This window comes from Vulpes lagopus, chromosome 1 (assembly GCF_018345385.1).
Source record: "Vulpes lagopus strain Blue_001 chromosome 1, ASM1834538v1, whole genome shotgun sequence".
Taxonomy (NCBI): Eukaryota; Metazoa; Chordata; class Mammalia; order Carnivora; family Canidae; genus Vulpes; species Vulpes lagopus.
In genome coordinates this window covers 163074522-163097376 of record NC_054824.1, presented here as the reverse complement: position 1 = coordinate 163097376, position 22855 = coordinate 163074522, and the positions used below count along the sequence as shown (strand labels likewise).

The 22855-nt window shown below is 45.5% G+C and overlaps 1 protein-coding gene across 1 annotated transcript in view; it reads right to left on the bottom strand.

Moving 5' to 3' along the window:
* Nucleotides 1–1916, bottom strand: part of PAPPA2 (pappalysin 2) — a 272084-nt gene extending 270168 nt beyond the window's left edge. Inside the window, exon 1 of the mRNA XM_041765686.1 lies at nt 937–1916. Coding sequence (XP_041621620.1) covers nt 937–1828 — 892 coding nt within the window. The 5' untranslated portion in view covers nt 1829–1916. The remainder of the gene's footprint in view (nt 1–936) is intronic.
* Between the last annotated feature and the right edge of the window lie 20939 nt (nt 1917–22855).

Sequence of the window (22855 nt, the reverse complement as noted above, 5' to 3'; positions counted from 1 at the left end):
GGATAATGAGACAGTAAGCAATGACCTGTCATGTCTAACCCGCGCCCCTTGCTTGAAACCAAACCCCTCTCCCCCCGCCCCCCCCGCTCCCTGCCCCCATAAGGCAAGGGAGATAATTATTCCTAATGCTATCCTTTTCTTTGTCCTTCTGGGTGACTTTCCTTGAAAGCCAAGATCTGGGTATAGCAGAAAACACTATAGGTAATGTTGTGGGATATTAGCTGTGATCAGAACCAGAGTTACACACAGTTCCCTTTTAGGTCCTTCGTGCAGAAGCCAGGGCTAGACACCAGGATCCTGGCTTGTGAGTGCCCATCTTTCCCAGCAGACGATGCTGTTCTTAGGCTAGATACATGATTGTTAGGACCAGTAAAGGGACCCCAGGACCTGGGCCAGAGAGTAGCTTTCTGCTAAGTTCCAGGGCTGCTCAAAGAAGAGAGAACCACCAGGGCTTAAGGCTGTGCACCTGGAAGCCCTGTTCTCCCATGGCCTGGCCCCACCCATGCCTGGTTCACTGTGTAAGTCCTGGTCCCGACATGTAGTGTCAAAGTTGCCCCGGTCTCTCAGACTGAACTACGAGAAATGGAGCATGACACCTTTTCCCCACTGACAACAAACCAGAGATCTTTCCCTTTAAAGAGGGGTAAGGATCGAGCTGAAGGTCTCCTAAGTGCAAGCAAGACATATAGAACCACATGAGATCAATACTCATTGGGACAAATGCTCTTGTGGTTAGAGAGTCATTATCGTAGTTGATGTCTGGAGTCCGGCTGTGCTAATGAATAAAGGCCCTTCCCCCCTCCCTCCCTGGCCAGCACCTCCTGGCTCTCCTGCCCCTGTCCCCTTCCTCTCCTCGGCCCCCTATGTCTAATCCAGGCAAATGTAAAGCCAGCTGTACCCCCAAGGACCACAGAAAGCCCAGGAGTGGGCCATTACCTGCAATGATGGCTGGATTGTTCTGTCCTCCCTCTGGTCTCACCCAGGCTTCCACTGTGAACGCCTCCCGGGGAATCGCAGCCAGCACTTCTGGACGCAGCAGCAGCCGCCCCCGCCTCCCCGAGAAGTACAAGACAGGCAATCCTCCGTGGGGGTTAAAGGTCTCTGCTTCCCGGGAGGGGTCCCCTCCATTCTTCTGGATGCTGTCCTCGGCCAAACTGGTCCTGACACCATGTACAAGGGAATGCTTAGGCCAAGACTGGAAATGCCAGGGAGAGACACCGGGGTCTCCCAGCACGCCCCCAGCTTGCCCCTTCACCACCTGGCGACGATGCCTGGTCTTGGCTCGGCCTTTCCTTCGGCTCTCTGGTTGGGGTTCCTTTGGGCCACGAATGGTGGCATCCATGGCTGAGCGCTCCTGAGTCTCAGCCTCACCTGGAATCTCCTTGGATCTTCTATCGCCAAGATAAGTGTCATTGTCTCCCTGCAGCTCGGACCACCTATTAGAACCATGCTGGGCCCACAGGGTAGCTGGCTGCTCAGCTTCACCCCTCAGCCCTACGCTTCCAGCTGGGCTCACAGCCATGCCCCCAGTGGCATCTGGCTTACTGTGTCCTGCCTGGGGGCTTCCCTGCCCCCCCACAGGGTAGGGCCTCAGGTGGTCCCCAGGCCTGCTGGGGTAGACCCCAAAGAGGTGATTCTGGGGAGCAGCTCTGGGTCTTCGCAGCTTGGCCCCCAGCCAACAGCGTTCTCCTTCTGACAGCACCTGGCTCAGGTGTCCCCTCTGAGCCAGGGATCTCTTGCGCGTCCAGCCCGGCTCCAAGCTGGCAGTACTGAGTGCCCACCCAGCCAGAATCACCAGGCTTATTCTCAGGATCTTTAGGCACATCATACCTCCCCCAGCTCTTTATATGGAACCAGAAGTCAACTTCTGGGTACCACACAGGAATGATGGGGAGAAGAGAAAGACGGCTAGCAGTGAATTCGCAGTCACCAGGGAAACTGTTTTGTTCAGGGACCAAACTTTTAGGAGCAGCCCCAAAAGAGTGCCTCTTCTGGCTACCGATGATGAGTGCTGTGCTTCCCTCTCCCTTCTCCCTTGACCTGGCTCTCCTGGCTCTAGTTTTGTCCTTGCAGAACAAAGTTCATTTCTCTGGGTTCCTTGGAACCTCCTCCCAAAGAGCTCAGGTTTCTTTCTTTCTTTCCTTTTTTCTTTTGGTCCCTTCTTCAATAGCCCCTCCCCCCGCTGGTACTAGAAGAGGGACACACAGACAGCAGCCAAATCCTCCCAAACACGCACTCCCTCACAAACCGGTACCACTCCCTACCTGAAGTCATTAAAGAGACACTTATCTTCTAATTTTCATTTCTTCCTCCCTTTTCCTGCCCTAGGGGTTCAGTTCTTTCTGGAGCCCTCCACCTAAGATACCTCCACCTTCAAACAAATCACTGAAAGAACTTGCATACAGAGACACCGAATCTGATGCTTAGATCTCAAATTGCAAAGGGAACGTGAGGGACACAGAAATCCAAGCTGGTACTTAGCTTTTGCTCTCCAGAGGTCCTCCTCAGCCAGATCCCCATCCAGCTGCCAGTGTGCCTGCTCAGGTCACAGTGTTTCCCTCAGCCTGGTGCTTGGGCTTTGGAGCGCGGCGGGTTTTTTAATCTCCTTCCAACTTGTTGGTATGTTGCAAGTCTCCGTAAAGTTCTCCTTGGGGATGCCAGTCTGGTGTCCTAATAACCTTATAAGTCTGAGAGCCCTTGACTTCACCTTCGGGGTGTCTTGTGGGTCCCTGGGAAGATGGGAAAGAGAGTGAGAAGAGCATGTACTTCGGGGGACCTGTTCTCTCAGCGCCTCCTGCTTTCCTCTCTCCCTCTCTCTCTGCCTGTAATTATCTTCTTGTTTGTTTCATTTAAAGACAATGATGATGTCAAAGCTAATAAGTTCGGTGCATCACTCCACCTACTCCCTGTCCCCTCCTTCCTCCTGAAAACCTCCCCACCTCACCGAGGCACAGGGGACAGACGCTACTTCTGGTTTCCCCAGTAAAACATCTCGGGCTTTCTCCTTCAGCAGCCGCAGCCTACACAATCAATAGCAATCAATACTGTCTTGGAGCACTCTTTTCGGTGTGTATTCTCTCTCTCTCTCTCTCTCTCTCTCTCTCAGACACACACACACTTGCACATGTGTTGTGAACAGATCTGCTTACTGTCGAATAAACCCCCACCAGCCATTCAGGGAACACTTGCTTCTCTTTCTTTGTTTTGCCACAAGCCTCCTGTATTTTCCCCCTCTTTCAATCATTTGGGATTCAAAAGAACAATACCCCAAATTCACTTTACACTGGACATTGGGAGAAAGGAAAAATCAATTAGCCCGCCTTAAGAAGCATTATGTGGGAATGCTATGAATTCGCACTACACAGTCTCTTTTATTCACTCTGAAGTTTCTCACTCAGAAGTTACTAAAAGTCACCATATGCTGAGTGAGCAAATAAACAAATGAGATGCTCAAAATAAGTAGTTTACAAAAGTGAACAGCTATACACAAGCAATGATTTTTTCAACTGATTTGAAATGAATGGAGAGGATGGGGAAGTAAATAACATGACTCCAGCCTCTGCAATGTTTGCCCAGAGGCAGGCTATGTCTGAGTCCCACCCCCTGAACACACGGACGTGTACATACACTCACGAACGTATGCACACACAGCATGCTTCTGAATTCTCGACACAGGTGAGGATGTTTGACCACAGGTGGGCACATATAACAGGTAGAGAAATACATCGGGTCCTTCCTTACTAGGAAAAATTACTCACAGTTCTAAAATCCCTGCTTGTGCTGCCCACACCTAAAACATGCAGCCCAATACTCTGGAGTGAGATCGCAGTGCCCCTTGTGCCTCAAGACTTCCCCTCGTCTTCTCAACTCCTCCAGCCCTGACTGGTCTGCTTCTGACATACTGTGCCCTAATCACCCGCTCCCTGGCATGCCCAGCTTCCCTCTGCAGCATCCACTGGAGCCTCAAAGCAAGTCCCCAAAGAGGAGATCGATTCAGGCACGTGGACATTACTAAACAGAAAAGCCCTCGATCCTAGACTGTCCTCTTCCCTTGTTTTCTTATCTCCCTTCACTCCTTCTGACTTAGTCCTTTCTTTTTCTTTTTCTTTTTTTTTCCTCCCCTCTGAAGCAGCTCAAAAGAGTTTGAGGCTTTGGAAGGGAGTAGAGGGAGAGGTAGAAAAGACAGAGAAGGGGGGGCAGGGAGAAGGGAAGAAAAAGGGAAGGGGGGGCAGAGAGAGAGACAGAAAGAGAGAGAAACAGCAGGAAAGACAAGAAGGAAGGAGAGGAACCTTAGTGTAAATGAAGAAAAGATACTCAGGTAAGGAAAGAAGAAAACTTCCCCCTCCTTCATGCCACCCCCATGACCCTCAGAAAAAGGTTCCATACCATTCATTTCAGGAAGGAGGGATTACACAGCAAGGAAGGATTCCGCCTGCTTTTCTGCCCCTGTTAATGTGTGAATGATCTTGTAGTCCCTATAGGGCTCTCCTGGCTCTCAGCTGCTAGTAATCCATTCATAAGGTTTCAAGAAGCTATACAAAACTCAAGCTTCCAGTTTAGTTTCTCTCTCTCCCCTTCATTCCTTTGCTCACCACTCTCCTTCAGCTCTTGGCAGTCCAAAGTTTAAAAAAAAAAAAATGTTGAACCATTTCTGTGTTTTCCTCCTGTTGTAACTTTTGCTGTGACATCATAACCCTGCCCACCAACACCCCACCTCTCGCTCTCCTTTCCATCCCCCCTCCATCAGCCCCAGGCCCCCCAAAGCACCCTCCCGACGGAGAAGAAGGGCTCCTGTCAGTTCCAACGTGTGAAAACACAAAGCTACTAGAAGGTGCCCCCCTCCCCTCCGGCCCCCTCCCCTCTCCCCCTCCCTGCCTTACCCACCGCTCAGCCACGGCTCTCTCAAGGCTTGTAACAATGATCCCATCTGTTTGACATGTGCGGAAAGGTGGGCTGGATTCAAGTAATCTGTCAAGTGGATCAGATAAAAACCACAGCAGCCCCCTCCTCAATTCCATCACACACACTTGCACATCACACCCCAGCCAAAGTGTGAGAGAAGTCAGACGTGCACAGCACCCACCCTGGATGCCAGGGAGGGAGACACCACACGTGCCAAAGGCAACGCACATTTATATATACATGAATTTTGTGGCTTGTTTGTTTAGGACAAACACCGGCGCCCCAAGCCCCCAACGCCTCTTCCCCAAGTCCTGCCACTCCGCAAGTGCACAGGCTGGAAAGCTGGTAGACTCTGTTTTGAAATCTCCAACGAGAGGGTTTTTCCCCCTTTTTTTCACTCCAAAGCACTATCTGTGGCGATCAGACTCGAGCAGGGTTGCCAGCAAATGCAGGAGGCCCCTTCTAGGGTACAGGCTTTCAAACCAGCGAAGCCAGAGGGAATGGATTTAAGGACACACAGCAGGAGCTGGCTGAATTTATTTTATTTTGACGGGGGTAGCTGGGGGAGGAATATCATTTCTGAAATGCCCAAGCAATGAAGGGAGAGGATATGGATTTCTTAAACAGTTTTTGCAAGAGGAGCGGTGTCTGGTGCTGCAGGTAAATCTATAAGGCGAGAAATTGGAGCTTAAGAGATAAACAGGGACGGGGAGGGAGGGACGGGGAAGGAGGCAGGAGAGGGGAGAGGGGCAGGGGATGGGGACCTGGGGACCGGAGAGAGGGCGAGAAGGGGAGAGGGACAGAGGGGCGAGGGGAAAAGAGCAGGAAGGGAAGGGACAGCAGGCAGGAAAGAGGAGGGAAAGGGGAGGGAGGGGGAGGGGAGGGTTGAAGAGGGAAGGAGTGAAATGGAAGGAGGAGGGGTGGGGGCGAGGGGAAGAGAGAAGAGTCTGGAAGGAGGAAGGACTGAAGAAGAAAAGCAGGGAAGAGAGGAGGGAAGAATGAGACCGAGAGAAAGGAAAAACAAGGAAGAGGTGGTGAGGCACAGAAAATATGGAGACCGGAAGGCAGGCAGATCCATGATGGTTAAATACAGGGAAACCAGAGGGGCAGGTGAGGAGAGCCATTGCAAAACAAGGCAGGGCTTGGGTTTTCTGCACAGAAAACAAAGGAGGGGCTCACTCCAGTGATCAGACACGTTCTAGAAAAGCAGATTGCCAGGGTTCAACATTGTCTCTTTAAGTGAAGCCCCATTTCCTCCTCCTTCCCTGCCTACATCCTTCCTCCAACACCCACCTCCACTTCCCTTCATCCACTTTTTGTTCCCAGTATTATCTTCCCCTGGAGAATTCTCTCCAGGAAAATTCAACACCTATCACCCTTCCTTCCTCCCCGCCCCCCCAAAAAAACCCACCCTTAATACTTAGTGGCCCCTTTCTTTGCTCCTGTCCACAGAGGGCCCTGACTCCTCTAAAGACTAGGCTGTTTGTGACCATCTGCTCTTTGTCTCAACCCAAATTATACTATGTTTCCCTTAAGCCCAGGACTGCAGGCTGTTTCGCTTGTACTTGCTGCCATAGTGGGGCTGGTCAGTTTCCATTAGCATTGTCATTATTATTATTAAGAGTCTTGGAGCACAGGGAGGAGCCAGTCCATGTTGGCATCCACCTGCAGTATAGAGCACTAGAGGGGGGAGAGAGAGAGAGAGAGAGATAGGGGCTGGGAGAGGGACCCCTTTATATGGTCAATGATCCTCTCTGACTTTCTGATTCCAAAATCTGATCCCTTGAGGGAAAAGCTCAGCTGGGAGCCAGCCAGGGAGTGTAGTAATAAAAGCCTCCCAGAACACAACCAAATGCAGTATCTATATATAGGAGCCGGATCTGTTTTCGCTACTTGCAGTCTAAAATGACACCCGGAAACAAACATTTCAGCAATATGTTTATTGGAATCTTATTCAGCTAGTGCTGGAAAGAGTGAGCTTCTCTGAAGGATTTCACTCGAAGGCTCAGGGCTGTTGCTTTCTGTGCCCCTTGATCCAGTGCTCAGAGCTGGGAGTCAGTGGCTCTATCATTCCTGGGGTCCTTTGAGATGCCTTCAGGGTGACCTACTACAGCCTCCTCTTTTATGCGTAGGAAACAAGAGAGAAGTCACACAAATAACAACAGGGCTAGACACAGTATCCAGTTCTCCTGAATCCCAGTCCGGGTTTTCCCTCCTCTGCAAGCATGCACCTGTGTCTTGCTGTCTTGGTATCCACATGCCAGTTGGATGGGAGGATGATATCAAAGACTGGCCTCTCCTGATCCACATCCAGGCAATATACGTTGATCATATGTGTTCTGTAACTCAGAATCATACAGCACTCAGAAGGAAACACAAATTTGCACTTCCAACTCCTTCCTGGGTGTTCTGAGCCAAGAGAGGCCCTATCTTTTTGTCAAACTGTTTGGTTCTCTGTGTTAGATAATCATTTTTTTCCCCACAACACTATTCTATTATACATTATCAATGTTGATGGTAGTGTTTAGAAGAGTGCCTTTCACCTATATACATTAAAGCATTTCATCCATAGGTTAGGCTTCCCCACCCCTTGGTAGAAGCGACATGTCAGAGATCTATTTCCCTTGTTGACAGTCCCTATTGGGAAAGTGTTTCTTGTAACATTTTGAGCCTTGGGACCAGCTTGTGGAGCCCTTTGGCTGAGGAGAGTTTCACAGTGATGCTAGATCCTGCTTTGCTCATCAGGGGCAAAGAAGCTCTACAGGGTTTATGCTCTAATCATCATTGCCTTTCCAACTGGAGTCTGTTCAAAAGACAATCTCATAACAAGCATAACAAGAAGACTATATAACTTGCTTCTCCTTTGATCTAATGCACATTTGTGTGTATTCTTTCTTCCTGTCTATAACATACAAATGCAAGGCAAGTGTTGAGTCCATTTTACAGATTAACACCCTGAGGCTAAAAGCTAAACAACTTACCGAAGGGCCTACAGACACTAAGACTGCAGCCAGAACAAATCTTCAATGTATTATGCTGAAGTGGAAGAAACCAAACTCAAAAGGCCACATCCTAAATGACACCATTTATATGACAGTCTGGAAAAGGCAAAATGATAGAGACAGAACAGATCAGTGGGGGTCAGAAGCTGGTAATTGGGGGAGAAAAAGTGAATACAGAAAGCACAAAGGGATCCTGGGGTGATGAGGCTGTTCTTTACCTTGATCATGGTGATGATGCATGACTATGCATTTGTCAAAACTCAAAGCAATGTGGACTGAAAAAGGTAACTGTACATAAATTATACCTCTGTAAACCAGAGGTAATGGGTAGAGAGAAAATTGGAGCCAGGGGTAAGGCCAGGGTCTTTTGATTCTGAATATAGTGTTCTTCTATCTACATCCTGCAGGTGTCCAAAGACCAAAGGAGCCTATGACTGCTTGGTCGTGGATTGGGGCCGCTCTGTCCTAAACTCTCCACTGATCGGCTCACCCAGCCCCTCAGGGTACCCTGTGGAAGCAGACTGAACAGAGCAGAGCTGGCTTCTGGTCCCAGCTCCATCAACCCAGATGACCCCCACACACCAAATAACCAACTGCTACATGAGCATTGGCCAACATCCAAGCCCCCGCTCTGCCATTCGATAGCTGCCACACCTTGGGCAAGTTAATGAGCTTCTCAGAGCTGTCCATAAAATGGGGAGATCAGAATAGAAGACCTCTGAGCTTTCTTAGAGGTCACACTAGAGATTCTCTAATTTCCAGCCCAACACTCTTCTAATTGTTTAGAAAATTGTAATTGTTAAAGAAAAAAGTGGGGGACACCTGGGTGACTCAGTTGGTTAAATGTCTGACTCTCGGTTTCAGCTCAGGTCATGATCTTGGGATTGTGGGATTGAGCCCCACATCTGATTCTGTGCTCAGCAAGAGACTCTGCTTGAAGATTCCATCTGACTGCCCCTCCCCCAACTTGGGCTAGCCCGTACTCTCTCTCAATAAATAAATCTTTTTAAAAATAATTTTTAAAATTTAACAAAATTAAAAATAAAAAAATAACCAGCCAGTGCTGGTTAAATATCTTCCTATAAATATCTCAGACACTTAGGCATACATTAGCAGTGGACACCCACAATATTTATTTTAATCCTTAAAGAAAGTCATATATTCAAATATAACTCTACTACTATAACACTGATATGCAGCAATAGGGGAGTTTTTGAGCTCTGTTATTATAGTGACAAAAGTGTCCTATACAATGTACCACTGTCATATGTTTAGCAAATCAAATATCAGAATACACAGCATTAATGAAAATATTTAAATCAGAGCAGTTTTTAAATTTGCTACTGTGCTACAATCCTAAAATATGGTAATTACCTCAAGATGGTACTAACAACATTATCAACAATAACAACTAACATTTATTACTTACAGTATGGCAGGCACTGTTCTGGTTACTTTATATATATTTGTAAATTATATTTGTAAATATATATATTAGTTGATTAAATCCTCACAACAGTTCTGTGAGGTAGGTCCTTTTATTATCCCCATTTTCAAATGAAGAATAATAATAGCAGTTAACATTTATTAAGCACATACTATGTGCTCAATGTAGCATCTACCAGTCAATGTAAACTAAGCCATGTACATAAACTATCTCATTTAATCTAGCAAGTAACCTCTGAGATAGCTTCACCACGATCCCCATTTTTAGATGGGAAAACCAAGGCAGAGAGAGTTCAAGCAACTTATCTGCGCTTATTCACCTTGAAAACAACTGCCTATCCCTACAGGCCATGTTCTTAAATCACTATTCTGCACAGCCTTTTCGAACGGATGACAATTTGACTCCCAGCACAATACCAGACTTTTCTAATGAGGACATCCCAGTGGTTTCTCTGGAGTAGAGGACAGATCTTCCTTAGGTCTTTTCCTAAAGCCTCCAAGAAATGTGGCCTCCACTGACAGCAGTAGGCAGGTGCAGGCTCTGCTTCCACCACTGCTAAGGTACCTTCCACAGATCCCCATGGACTCCTGTTCTCACTATCCATGCACCCCAGATCCATCACGTCCCCAATGAAACCTAAGGGACACATCACAAACCAGTTATTAATGGAAAGCTAGTCACTTCTCCAAGTCATTAACTCCATCTGGGAGGAATCATGCAAGATAGATAAATGTTGGGTTGTCTATTTACTATAACTAATACAAACTTTTAACACAATAACAGCTATTAGTTGATGGTCTATTAACCATCACAGATATGTATTTCCTGTGTTAAGGTCAGCTCTGATACAGAACTCCAGGTTTTAGGCCAGATTCTAAATTCTGAATGGTACTCGTGTTATTTAATTGCTGAAATGTGGTCCATGTGTAAATATTTCAAAATGAATATGCTCCCCAGATGTCTTCAAGAAAGGGAGCAGGCCTTTGGAAGAGGAACTATACTCTTCCTAAATGCCCACCCAGCCCAGCCTTTCCAGAGATCACAGCCACAACTGGAGGCAGAAATGCAAACCAAGGCAGTTTGAGAACCTTCACTCGCCAGCCCACCCCCACCCCCCAGTCATTCAACAAAGATACCCCTGTCCCGTACGTGCCAAGAAAAGTTCAAGTTTCTTTCCTGCAGGTCAAACTCTAACTAATGTGGTATAGTTAAGAGGATAGGCTCTGTAGGTGACAAACATGGATTCCAATCTGGGCTCTGCTCCATGGCCACCAGTGAGGATAACAGCATGCCTACATTCCAGATGAGAGACCATAATAAGGCACATTTCTCAGCAATCTATCCAGCACAGACTAAGTGCTTAATAAACATTAGCATTACTAAAGAAGTCAACTCCTTCCAATGTCCTCCCCTACAAGTTTCTGATTTAAAATTTTAATCCCCCCCAAAGATCTATTTGGATGTCACTTTTTTTACTATACTCAAAGGATCAGCCTTTCCTGAGTCCTCATCACTCCTCATTTGTCCAGATCTGTCATTCTCAATCCTGCCAGTCCCATAGATCTCATTTTCGTAGTAAATATTTTGTACTGAAAACTCAAACATGGTATGACCCAACTTCCCTAATTATAAAAAAAGTTAATCTATAATATAAAAACAGAAAATAAGGTATCATGAATCGATTTCAACATATATTTCTGACATAATTACAATAGAAGATAAATGAAATAATCAAATGCTTGAAGCTACTTCTCATGAATAAGTATGGATTTAAGAGAAATAACAAAATACTCAAAAGACATTACAGGGATTTTTCTTTATATTGACATTTTGAAATCAGGGCTATCAAAGTATATGAGTACAAGTTCATGGAGTTGGCATGACTGCTACAGCTCCAAATGCAGAGGGATAGCCACATGTATATTAGTGGCTCAAATACTGTGAGCAACATTGCCATCAATGGCATGTTTCCAAAATGGGGAACAGCCCTTGGTAAAATTTGCAAACAAATCAGAAGGCAATCTTTCTTCGATAACATGGAAGTTGCATCCATGGAAAAGTATATTTAAAGCGCACATACACACACAAAAATACTTCTGTGATTAAGCGTTTGGTTTAAAATAAAGTTAACTTCTAGACTTGGATCATTATAAATGGGTTTTTAATCTATGTGAATGTTCAGCCAGAATTCGAGTCAAGCAGGATGAGGATTCATTTTGTGGAGGTATCCATGCACTACAGAGAAGTCTAACATCCTTAGCACCTGCCCACTGAATGCCAACAGCAACCCGCAATCACTGTAGCAGCAAAGACACCCTCACTATTTCCCCAAAATGTCCCTAGGGGGCAGCACTTACCCCATGGAGAACCACTCCTCTAAACCAGGGCCAAAACATGATGCAAACAAATCTGGTTGAATCTTATATATGTATTTGCTGGTAACATAGTGCCAGGATCCACAAAGGAGAATAGCCATGTGGGGGCTTCTAACTGCATTTCATGTGGTATTTGGTGAGAAAGCTGAAGTACATATTCCTCAGTAGTGGTTCGAACTGTGTGTGCCTTATGTACACACAAAGATGTACAAAACACATTCTACCAAATGATCACTTTTCTAAATATCACATAGCAAGCTTCTCCTTGCTCAAGTAGCAATCTACTCGATTCCCCTCTATTTATTTTTAAAAATAAATAAAATAGAAAACAATGTCCAGGATTGTGAATCTTAAAACTCAAATCGTGGATTCTGGTCCTTGGTCCCCCAGTGCCACATAATGTGCCTCAAATTATCAATGGAAAATATTAGTTACAGAGGCCGAGGCCATCACTGGCTCTGAGCAGTTCTTGGGCTAAAGCAGTAAGATCTCAGAAGCCATGGTGGGGATGCAGGGGATCTCTGGAAAAATGTGTTCCACATAATGCCACCTACACATTCCACCCGTGGAGGGTCTGAGTTGTGACTTTTCTTGGGTTGAACTGAGTAGGTCAGTTATCTGGCCATATGGTTAAGAGCCTCATTTTAACTCAACAGATTGGCCTCATCTTTCCCTGTCAACTATGTCTTCAGGGAAGAAGCAGTTCTGTCATTTTGGCTTTACCTCATCTTCTGGGAAACATTCTACATGCCAGCCATCACGCTAGACCCTGGGGACACAGCGACCATAAGATCCAAGCCCTGTCCTGTATTGCCTCATAGACTTGTGAGAAATTCCCGAACATGAACAAATTGTATGGTGTGCCTATAAGCACTATCGTGGAAATCTGAATGAAGTGCTACCAGACAACAAGGATAAAGTAACCAATGGCTCATGCAGTAATCAATAGGATTTCACAGAGGGGGTGATCTTTGAATAGAGTCGTATATGAAGACTAGGAATTTTCCTAGTGAAGTGAAGGGCATTTCTAGGGAGAATGCTGTGTACACAATGCCCCACTCACTTTATTCAAGCCTCCAGGATAATATTTATTGCTAAGTCCTACCGTTTACCCATGGTTTTAGAACTTTCTCTTTAATGACCATGCAAGGAAATCTAGGGTGTACCTGCGTCTTATTATCTATGTATTTCCAGAGGTAAAAAAAAAAAAAAAAAAACCTCCACCAAGCTCAACTGAGAAACCTTGAGAAATGTTGATCACTGGGGAAAAGAAATTCCTAGAGAGAAGCAAATGGTCCCTCCCTCTCCTCCTCTCGCTGCTGAAGAGCCTGGAGCCCTTCCCAACATAGTAAGACCAGAAAGGGCATGCAGAGGTTGAAATAGTACCCACACCTCTCAAAGATTCAATTTAAAAAAAATACTATTTGAACTACCTGTTCCTCATGTCTCCTTCCATCATTAGGCTAAGCCAAGTCCAGACTTGAAAGAAAATCATAGCCAGATACAAGAAAGGAAACAACAAAATGAAAAGATAACCTACAGAATAGGAGATAATTTTTGCAAACTATATCTGATAAGGGGTTAATACACAAAATATGTAAATAACTCACATGGCTCAATAGTAAAAACAAACAAGCACAAAACCACAGTGAGATATCTACACCTCACACCTCTTAGGGTGGCTATTATCAAAAAGACAGGCAATGAGTGCTGGTGAAGATAACGAGAAAAGGGAACCTCGTACACTTTTGGTGGGAGGACAAACTGGTGCAGCCACTCTGGAAAACACTGGAGGTTCCTCAAAAAATTAAAAATAGAACTATCCTGTGATCCAGCAACCCCCCTTCTGGGTACTTACTCAAAGATAATGAAATCAGTTACCTCAAAGAGGCATCTGCTCTACCATGTTCATTGCAGCATTGTTCATAGTAGCCAAGATATGGAAGCAGCCCAAGTGTCCATAGATAGATGGATGGATAAAGAAGATGTGATTTATATACACAATGGAGTATTATTCAGCCTTAAAAGAGAAAGAAATCCTGTCATTTGCAACAACATGAATAAACCTGGAAAACATTATGCTAGGTGAAAAAAGTCAGACAGAGAAAGACAAATACTGTATAATTTTAATTTATATGTGTAATCTAAAAACATCACACTCATAGGACCAGAAAGTGGAGCAGCAGCTGCCAGGAATTGGGGGTAGAAGAAACAGGAAGACATTCATCAAAGGGTACAAACTTCCAGTTATAAGATGAATAAGTTCTGGGGATCTAATATACAACATTCTGACTATATCTGATAATATTGTATTGTGGCTTGAAATTTACTAAGAGAACAGATGGTAAGTAAGTTGACCATTAAAAAAAAAAGAAAGGAGGGATCCCTAGGTGGCTCAGCAGTTTAGCACCTGCCTTTGGCCCAGGGCACAATCCTGGAATCCCGGGGTGGAGTCCCGTGTCAGGCTCCTAGCATGGAGCCTGCTTCTCCCTCTGCCTGCTTCTCCTGCTTCTCCCTCTGCCTGTGTCTCTGCCTCTCTCTCTTTCTATGTCTATCATGAATAAATAAATAAAATCTTAAAAAAAGAAAAAAGAAAAAAGAAAGGTATAGGGTGCCTGGATGACTCAGTCAGTTAAGTGTCTGACTCTTGGTTTTGGCTCAGGTTGTGATCTCAGGATCATGAGATCCAGTCCTAAGTTTTCCTCCACACTTGGTGCAGAGTCTGCTTAGGATTCTCTCCTCCCTCTCAGTATGCCCTTCCAACCTCCACCCCTGCTCTCCCAATCTCTCTTATAAATAAATCTTTTTTTAAAAGGTACTATGTACTTTCTGCCCCTGGACGCCACCAAGTAAGCATCATTGAAGTCTCCCCTCCCACTGCCATCATGTCTAAGTCAGAGTCTCCCAAAAAGCCTGAGCAGCTGCAGAAGCTCTTCATTGGAGGTTTGAGCTTCGAAACAACCAATGAGAGTCTGAGGAGCCATTTTGAGCAATGGGGGACGCTTACGGACTGTGTGGTAATGAGAGATCCAAACACCAAGCGCTCCAGAGGCTTTGGAGTTTATCATATATGCCACTGTGGAGGAGGTGGATGCAGCCATGAATGCAAGGCCACACAAGGTGGATGGAAAAGTTGTAGAACCAGAGGGCTGTCTCAAGAGAAGATTCTCAAAGACCTGGTGCCCACTTAACTGTGAAAAAGATTTTTGTTGGTGGTATTAAAGAAGACACTGAAGAACATCATCTAAGAGATTATTTTTAACAGTATGGGAAAATTGAAGTGATTGAGATCATGACTGACCGAGGCAGTGGCAAAAAAGAGAGGTTTTGCTTTTGTGACATTTGATGACTATGACTCTGTAGACAAGATTGTCATTTAAAACTACCATACTGTGGGGGATCCCTGGGTGGCTCAGTGGTTTAGCGCCTGCCTTTGGCCCAGGGCACGATCCTGGAGTCCCGGGATCGAGTCCTGCATTGGGCTCCCGGCATGGAGCCTGCGTCTCCCTCCTCCTGTGTCTCTGCCTCTCTCTCTCTCTCTCTTTATCATAAATAAATAAATAAATCTTTTTAAAAAATAAAATTAAATAAATAAATAAATAAATAAATAAATAAATAAAAATACCATATTGTGAATGGCCACAACTGTGAAGTAAGGGTAGCCTATCAAAGCAAGAGATGGCTAGTGCTTCATCCAGCCAAAGAGGCCAAAGTGGTTCTGGAAACTTTGATGGTGGTCGTGGAGGTGGTTTTGGTGGGAATGACAACTTTGGTCGTGGAGGGAACTTCAGTGGTTGAGGTGGCTTCGGTGGCAATCAAGGTGGTGGTGGATACTGTGGCAGTGGGGATGGCTATAACGGATTTGGTAATGATGGTGGTTATGGAGGAGGCAGTCCTGGTTATTCTGGAGGAAGCAGAGGCTATGGAAGTGGTGGACAGGATTATGGAAACCAGGGCAGTGGCTATGGCGGGAGTGGCCCCTATGACAGCTATACCAATGGAGGAGGTGGAGGCGGCTATGACAGTGGTAGCGGAAGCAACTTTAGAGGTGGCAGAAGCTATAACGATTTTTGGCAATTACAACAATCCTCAAATTTTGGACCCATGAAAGGAGGAAATTTGGGAGGCAGAAGCTCTGGCCCCTATGGTGGTGGGAACCAATACTTTGTCAAACCATGAAACCAAGGTGGCTATGGCAGTTCCAACAGAAGCAGCAGCTATGGCAGTGGCAGAAGGTTTTAATTACTGCCAGTAAACAAAGCTTAGCAGGAGAGGAGAGCCAGAGAAGTGACAGGGAAGCTATAGGTTACAACAGCTTTGTGAACTCAACCAAGTACAGTGGTGGCAGGGCCTCACTGCTACAAAGAAGACATGTTTTAGACTATACTCATGTGAATGGGCAAAAAACTCAAGGACTGTGTTTGTCACTAATTGTATAACAGGTTATTTTAGTTTCTGTTCTGTGGAAAGTGTAAAGCATTCCAACAAAAAGTTTTAATGTAGATTTTCTTTTTTTGCACCCATGCTGTTGATTGCTAAATGTAATAGTCTGATCATGACGCTGAATAAATGTGTCTTTAAAAGAAAAAGAAAGGTACTATGTGAGGTAATGAATGTGTTCATTGATTGTTAAGCATATCATGATGTATATCAAATCATCACACGAACCCTAAATATATATCATTTTTGTTAATTATGCCTCAATAAAGCTGAAAAGAAATTTTAAGCATGCCACCACCAAAATGTTCTGTAACTGCCTGTCCAGCATGAGTTCTCCTAAGTCTGGAGCAAAACCTAAGTGAAGTCACAGTGGAATGAAGGTCAGGAGATCAAGTATCCAAAGAAACCTCTGCTGGACTACAGGGAAGGCTGCTTCATCAGAACAGCAGCACCCCTTCTGAGGGCACAGAGCTCCTGACCAGGTGTCCAACACATGCCAGAGTCTGCTGGGAATAACCCACATGTACTCAGCTTTTTATATATATATATTTAAATTAAATTTAATTAAAGATAAACATCACATATGTCCACCTTCCCCAAAATGGTCAATTCATCTTAATTAAGGAAATGAAAACTATTCCGATCAAAGTCTTCATTCTATGACATGTGTGTTTGAGCAAGTTTAGGCAAACAGCAAAGGTTTAGAAGTCCTACCACCAAACCTACAGCATTTTGAAAATGCAAAAGCCAACTTGATTCTCCAATCTAGCAGTGCAATGTGCACCCAGAACATTCCTCCCCGCCCCGTATGTCCTCCCTCCACCTCAGACTATGAGCTGCTTAGGTTCCCAGACTTCTTCTTAACCAGCCCTTTGGGCCCACAGCCTAGCACAGCCTGCACAACAGAATACGGGTCTTGGTAAATGTTTGTAAAACTGATGGAAACAGAAGCTGTGTGTGAGGAATCCGCTGTGCTGAGGGTGCAGCATCAGTGGTCCCCACTGAGTCAGGCCACCATGACCCGAGTTTCTGCACCCCCACCACCTGCTCCCTGGCTAGGACCTGTGCCCCCCACTCCTTATCAATGGAGGCAGTCAGATGAGGAGACTGGCACAGCTCTTGGGCACCTAAGCTCTGCTGTCAGCATGGCTCTCGTCGCCAGTCACTGTGGGCATCTGACCTGAAAGTGTGTCAAGGGGCTGACTTATCCAGCATGAAACACCGGGCCTGACTCAGCACCTGGGAAGCTCCAATCCCAATTCCACTCTCCCTCCGTGAGCCTCAGGCCTACATCAAGAGATGTAGGGGAAAGGGAAATGCTTCGGGCATGACTGGAGTCTCTTCAGGAACAAACTTGAGGGGTAATCTGCAAAGGCCACGTAAACAGCCCAAACTGGAAAAGCCTGTGAGGCCAAGCAAAACCAGACTGTAAGACTCTCCTAACCAGTCTCGGGGACCTCTTTTACGAGTCTGCCTTCCAGAGCCCTGGGAATGAAGAGCTGGCAGCAGGGTATGCAGGTGGCAGCAGGGTGTGCAGGTGACTCCACCCTAAGCAGTTGCCCAGTGACAAGGCGAAGACATGACTTGAGTGGGCATTCTTCGGGCGGGGGGGAGCCTGGGCCACCAGGGATGGACAGAGAAAAGATGGGAGAAAAGCTGATCCAAAAAAGTAGAGAAGCATGACAAGTTTCGTTTCTGCCCTCATCAACAAGAGTGATCATGAGAGCTTGTGCAGAGGGACACCCAGCTCAGTCTGGCTTCCAGGAAGACATCTGGTGGTGACACAGTGGATCAAGCCATGGGCTCTGGAGTCACTCAGATGTGGCTCTGGAGCCTGGTGTCTTCGTTTCTCACTGGTGTCGCCTTGGACAAGTGTCCTCAGCTCAGGGTTCCGTAAAAATTTCCAGTTCCGTAAAAATGGGAAAAATAACAGGAGCTGCCTCACTAGGTTGTAAGGATTAAAGGATAAGACCATGATGATAAAGGGCTTGGTGCACTTGACAGCCACCCTGCTCAAGCGAAGGGGAGCCAGTGGGCCCCAGGCCTGGCCCCAGCTCTGCAGGGAGTGAGAGGGAGAGGAGGCTGGGAAACCTGGAGAAGGGAGTCGTGTCACTCAAGAGTGTGTGTCAGTAGGATAAAATGTGTGGCTGGGAGGCTGAGAGACAATGAGATGCAAACAAGGCCTGCAGCACTCTAAGTCCCCATGTGGCTCTGATGAAGTAGCACAGTTGAGGCAGAGCCTTCCTCTGAGCACCAGGGTCCCAGAGGAAAGAGAGAGATCTAGCAGGGCTGGGCTGACTGGTTGGATTCAAGACAGGGAACTCAGGGGGAAGAAGGCATCTGCCACACGGGAAGCTAAACACGCAGAGGTGGGGGGAGTGGGAGAATTGGCAGGCATGAAGATGGCTGAGGTTAAAGGCGGGAAGAGGAACGTCACACTGCAAGTCTGGGCAGCAGGGCCAGGGGGCCGGGGGGCCTCAGCACTAATGGCTGAAGATGTCTGCTCCTGGGGTGAGGCTGCTTATCCTGGGTCGTGTAGGCCAGAGTCTCAGAGCCAGAGAGCCCCTGAGTGGAGCATCCCAGGTGCTACTCCCACAGGGAAACTGAAGCACTGTTCCTTCCACACCTGGAAAAATGCCATACTTCAGTGTTTCCCAAATTATTTTTATTCACTGATTTGTCTCTGTCAGAAAAAGACACAGACACTTCTCTCACACACGTGCACACATACACACATACGTCCTCTGCCTTCAAGTGACCATCTTCTCTATTTTCAAGCAAAAAAAAAAAAGGAAAAAAGAAAGAAAGACATGAAATGAAAGAAAAGAAAAGGTTGGCTTCTTAAGCACTGAGCCAAGAATGGTGAGAAGGACGAGGACACAGAATTTGGTGCATGAACACCAAATTTGGTGCCAGGTGTGTTTCAGTTCTCTACACTAATAACTACTGCACTGGGGAGGTGTGTAGGTGTTTAAGTCAGAGTACGGAATTAATTGAGCATCTCCTATATTCACATAACTACTCAAGATATATGCTTGAGGAAATAGCACAAAAGTAACTCAAATCCTAAGAGAATAATGACAAAGCACGGACACAGAGGTGCAAGGTGGTACAGCAAAGATAACATTTAGATCCCATTGTCTTCTAATTAATATCTGAGACTTGTCCACCACTTTGGAGGGAGGGGGCAGTGGGGCCTTAGTGAGTCAGCAATGGGGGGTAGAGCTGAATCTGCACCAAGTGCATTCAGAGCAAAGGAGCAATCCGAGTACACAGTTATTTTTTACCATATGTTGTCTTCTCATTATCAACCAAGATAGAAGATTCTATAAGAAAGGTCCTTTAGAAAAAAAAAATCTACTAGGAAAACAATCTGCTCTACCTCAACAGGGCAATGAATGGAAGACATTAAATGCATAGACTCTGGAGTTAGGAAAATGAAGTCCAAGGTTGTATCTCTACTATTAAATATATGCCCTCTCTTCTCAAAGGCTCTATTCCCCATCCACAAACTCAGAATGATCATTGTACCTCTCTTGTGGGGTTGCAGGCAGATTAAATGAGATGATTACGAACAGAGCTTAGCAAGACAACATACCCAATAGCTGTTAGGATTACCATCACCTGTATATCGATCCATGCCTCCAATTCTTTCCTCTCTCCTCTTGTCTTTGTGGTGCCTTCTCGCAGTGGCTTTAAGCTTGGCCAGTGGATATTTGTGAAGGTGACCACGCAGAGGCTGAAAAGCATCTTCTCTTGGATATGCTTCTCTTGGTGCTCGGCTATGGCCTCGAGAACATGCTGAGGCTATCCTGCTAGAGGGGAACCATGAGGCAGGATGAGTGATCCCAGCCACCCTGGCTGAGGCCATTCTAGATCGACCCATGCTGGCCAACCCCCATGCAAGGAAGCAAATCTAACCTGGATCAGCAAAGCACTCAGCTGACCTACAGCCAACCTCTGAAGCATGACCTAGTTTAGCAGAGATCAGCCAAATCAAATGAATTGAACCCCACAAAGCCGGGAGCCAAGGACATCCATATCATCATGTGCCGTTGTGTGCACTTTGTTTGTTAGGATAGTGTTTGTTATGGAGCATTATCATGGCAACAGGTAACTGATAACAGTATTATTATCGACATGGTTATTGTCATTATTGTTATAATCATGACTTTTCAGAGGAGCGCACAAAGGCTCACCCATACCTTACTTAGCTGCCACAGGCAAAACATCTTTCTCACAACCTGCTATTCTTTCCAGAGAAAGAAAAGAAAGTATGAGACAAACGAGCAGGTGGCTGCTGCTTCCGAAGTTTCTGCCTTGTTTTCCTGACAGGTTGTGGCTAATGATGCTATTATTTTTCTTGTGAGCAGAGATGCCCATGACAGTGTAACCTCACAGGCTGCTATGATGAGTTGCTAATTAGTTTAATTAGTGAAGAGCCCTTTCTCCATCAACTTAGATTCTAGCCTTATATGTTCCCACAGGGACTTCGCAGTATGAGGTCCTAAGAAAGCGCCTGTCAGGAGACCTTCAAAATGAAAGGCATTAGATGAAATGTGTCCTCAGGGTGTCCAGCCTTCACTTTCAAGTAATAGCAGGCAGCACTTACTCTGTGCCAGGCGCTATACTAGCACTTTACATGCAATATCTCATTTATTCCTCATAAAAACCCAAAAAGCAAGAACCATTCTTAGCTCCAATGTATATAAGAAAACAGTCTTGAGGAAGTCACATCACTGTTTCCAAGGTCACAGGGCTAGTGAGTGACACAGCTGGGACTAAAATCCAGGTCTGTCATTTCCTGTTCTCGTGACTGTGCCACATGCTGTTTTTCTGGCCCTAAGGACGCCCTCCCCCTCAGGCTGGTTGTCCTCTGCTCTCTCCCTCCCCCTACCACACTCTGCTCTCAGAAGAAATGCCAACACTAGCCCCTGGATCTCTCATGTGCCTTTAGGCCACCATGCTCCTTTCCCCAAGTCATCTTGCATAGTATGTCTGTTCTTAGTAGTATTTGTTTAACAGTGAGGGAGAGTCAACCCTAAAGAACCGTAGGCTACAGACAGATGTGTTTAATTTAGCTGTTATGAAAATGAAACCTAGAGGTCAACAAAATAGTAATAATAAGTATCTATTATATATAGTATTATTAGTAATAATATATTAGTAGTGATTACTATATTAATAATAACTAATAAGTATGGGCTCTCCAGTCATCGGGAATCTGGTTTCTCCCTCTCTTGTTGTTCCACAATATCAACATGCACTTCTGTCTAACCCAACATGGTGACTTATGCTCCAGGTATCACATCTACATTCTAGCCAGCAGTGTGGAGGAAAGGGGAAGACGGATGGTCCCTTCTTCTAAGAACAATTCTTCTTGTGTTTTATTCTTTATCTTTATCTCTTTTTCACATCCTTCTCATTTTTCTCTACTCTGGGGCAAGCTGTCTCATTCCTCTCAACTTTCCGCTTTTTATCACCATCTTCTGCAATTTCTCTCTGATCTTGAGGATGGAAACAAGAGCATAAGGAACATGGTAAAGAGTAGTTTTGATTCCAATAAGTACAATGTTTAGCAATTTACAGATTTAGTCATAATTGGAGCAGAATAAGCACAAATAATTTCCACTTCAACTGATTGCTTACCCTCCCTCTTATTCTTCCTTCTTTTTCTTTAATTTTTATTATTCTTCCTTCTTTTTCTTTAATTAATATTTATTTATTTATTTGTGTGTGTGTGTGTGTGTGAGAGAGAGAGAGAGAGAGAGAGAGAATGCACACATGTGTGAGTGGTGGGAAAACCAGAGGGAGAGAGAGAAAATCTCAAGCAGACTCCCTGCTGAGCATGGACCACCCCCCCCCACTCGTAGGCACAACCAAGATCATGACCTAAACAGAAATCAAGAGTCAGAGGCTACACCTTATCCTTCCTTCTTGCCAAATCCTCCAAAAACCATTTCTCTATGTGTTTGCAGTTAATCTCATGCAAAGAAGTTTCAGGCATCTCAGCTGACCAGTTTGGGATGGTACCCAGGAGAAGGCAGCTCTGAATCTGGGAGCTCTTGTTGCATCCAGGATAAACTACATGTGTGGGTTGCTTCTCTTGGGCACATCTGCTCAGATTCAGGTATGCCACAGCTCAGGCTGGAATAGGCCTTCCTACAGTTAACAATTCAGTAAAATAACCTCCTGATTGTGAGTCTATTCTATCTGTTGAAATCATCAAATATCTTCAAATGTTTTATTTATTTATTTATTTATTTATTTATTTATTTATTTATTTTTAATCTAAAGACAACCTGACAATTACATGTTCTTCCCCCATTCTAAGCAGCCAGCCTGGTTCTTCCAATCTGGGCAGGTTTGAGCTACCATCTTGCTGAGGCTGTGGGAAGCTATGAATCACGGAGATTGGGAAGGAAGTCAAAAAACTGGAGAAGAAGCTGGGGCACCCAGGTGGCTCAGTCAGTTAAGCATCTGTCTTTGGCTCAGGTTATGATCATGGGGTCCTGGGATAGAGGACCAAGTCAGATTCCCTGCTCAGTGGGGAGTCTGCTTCTCTCTCTCCCTCTCCAACACTCCCAACCCCCATGCTTTCACTCTCTCTCAAATAAATAAATAAAATCTTTTTTTTTAATAGAAGAGAAGTGAGTAGTCTAAGCCCAGAGGACCCTCAGAAGTCAGCA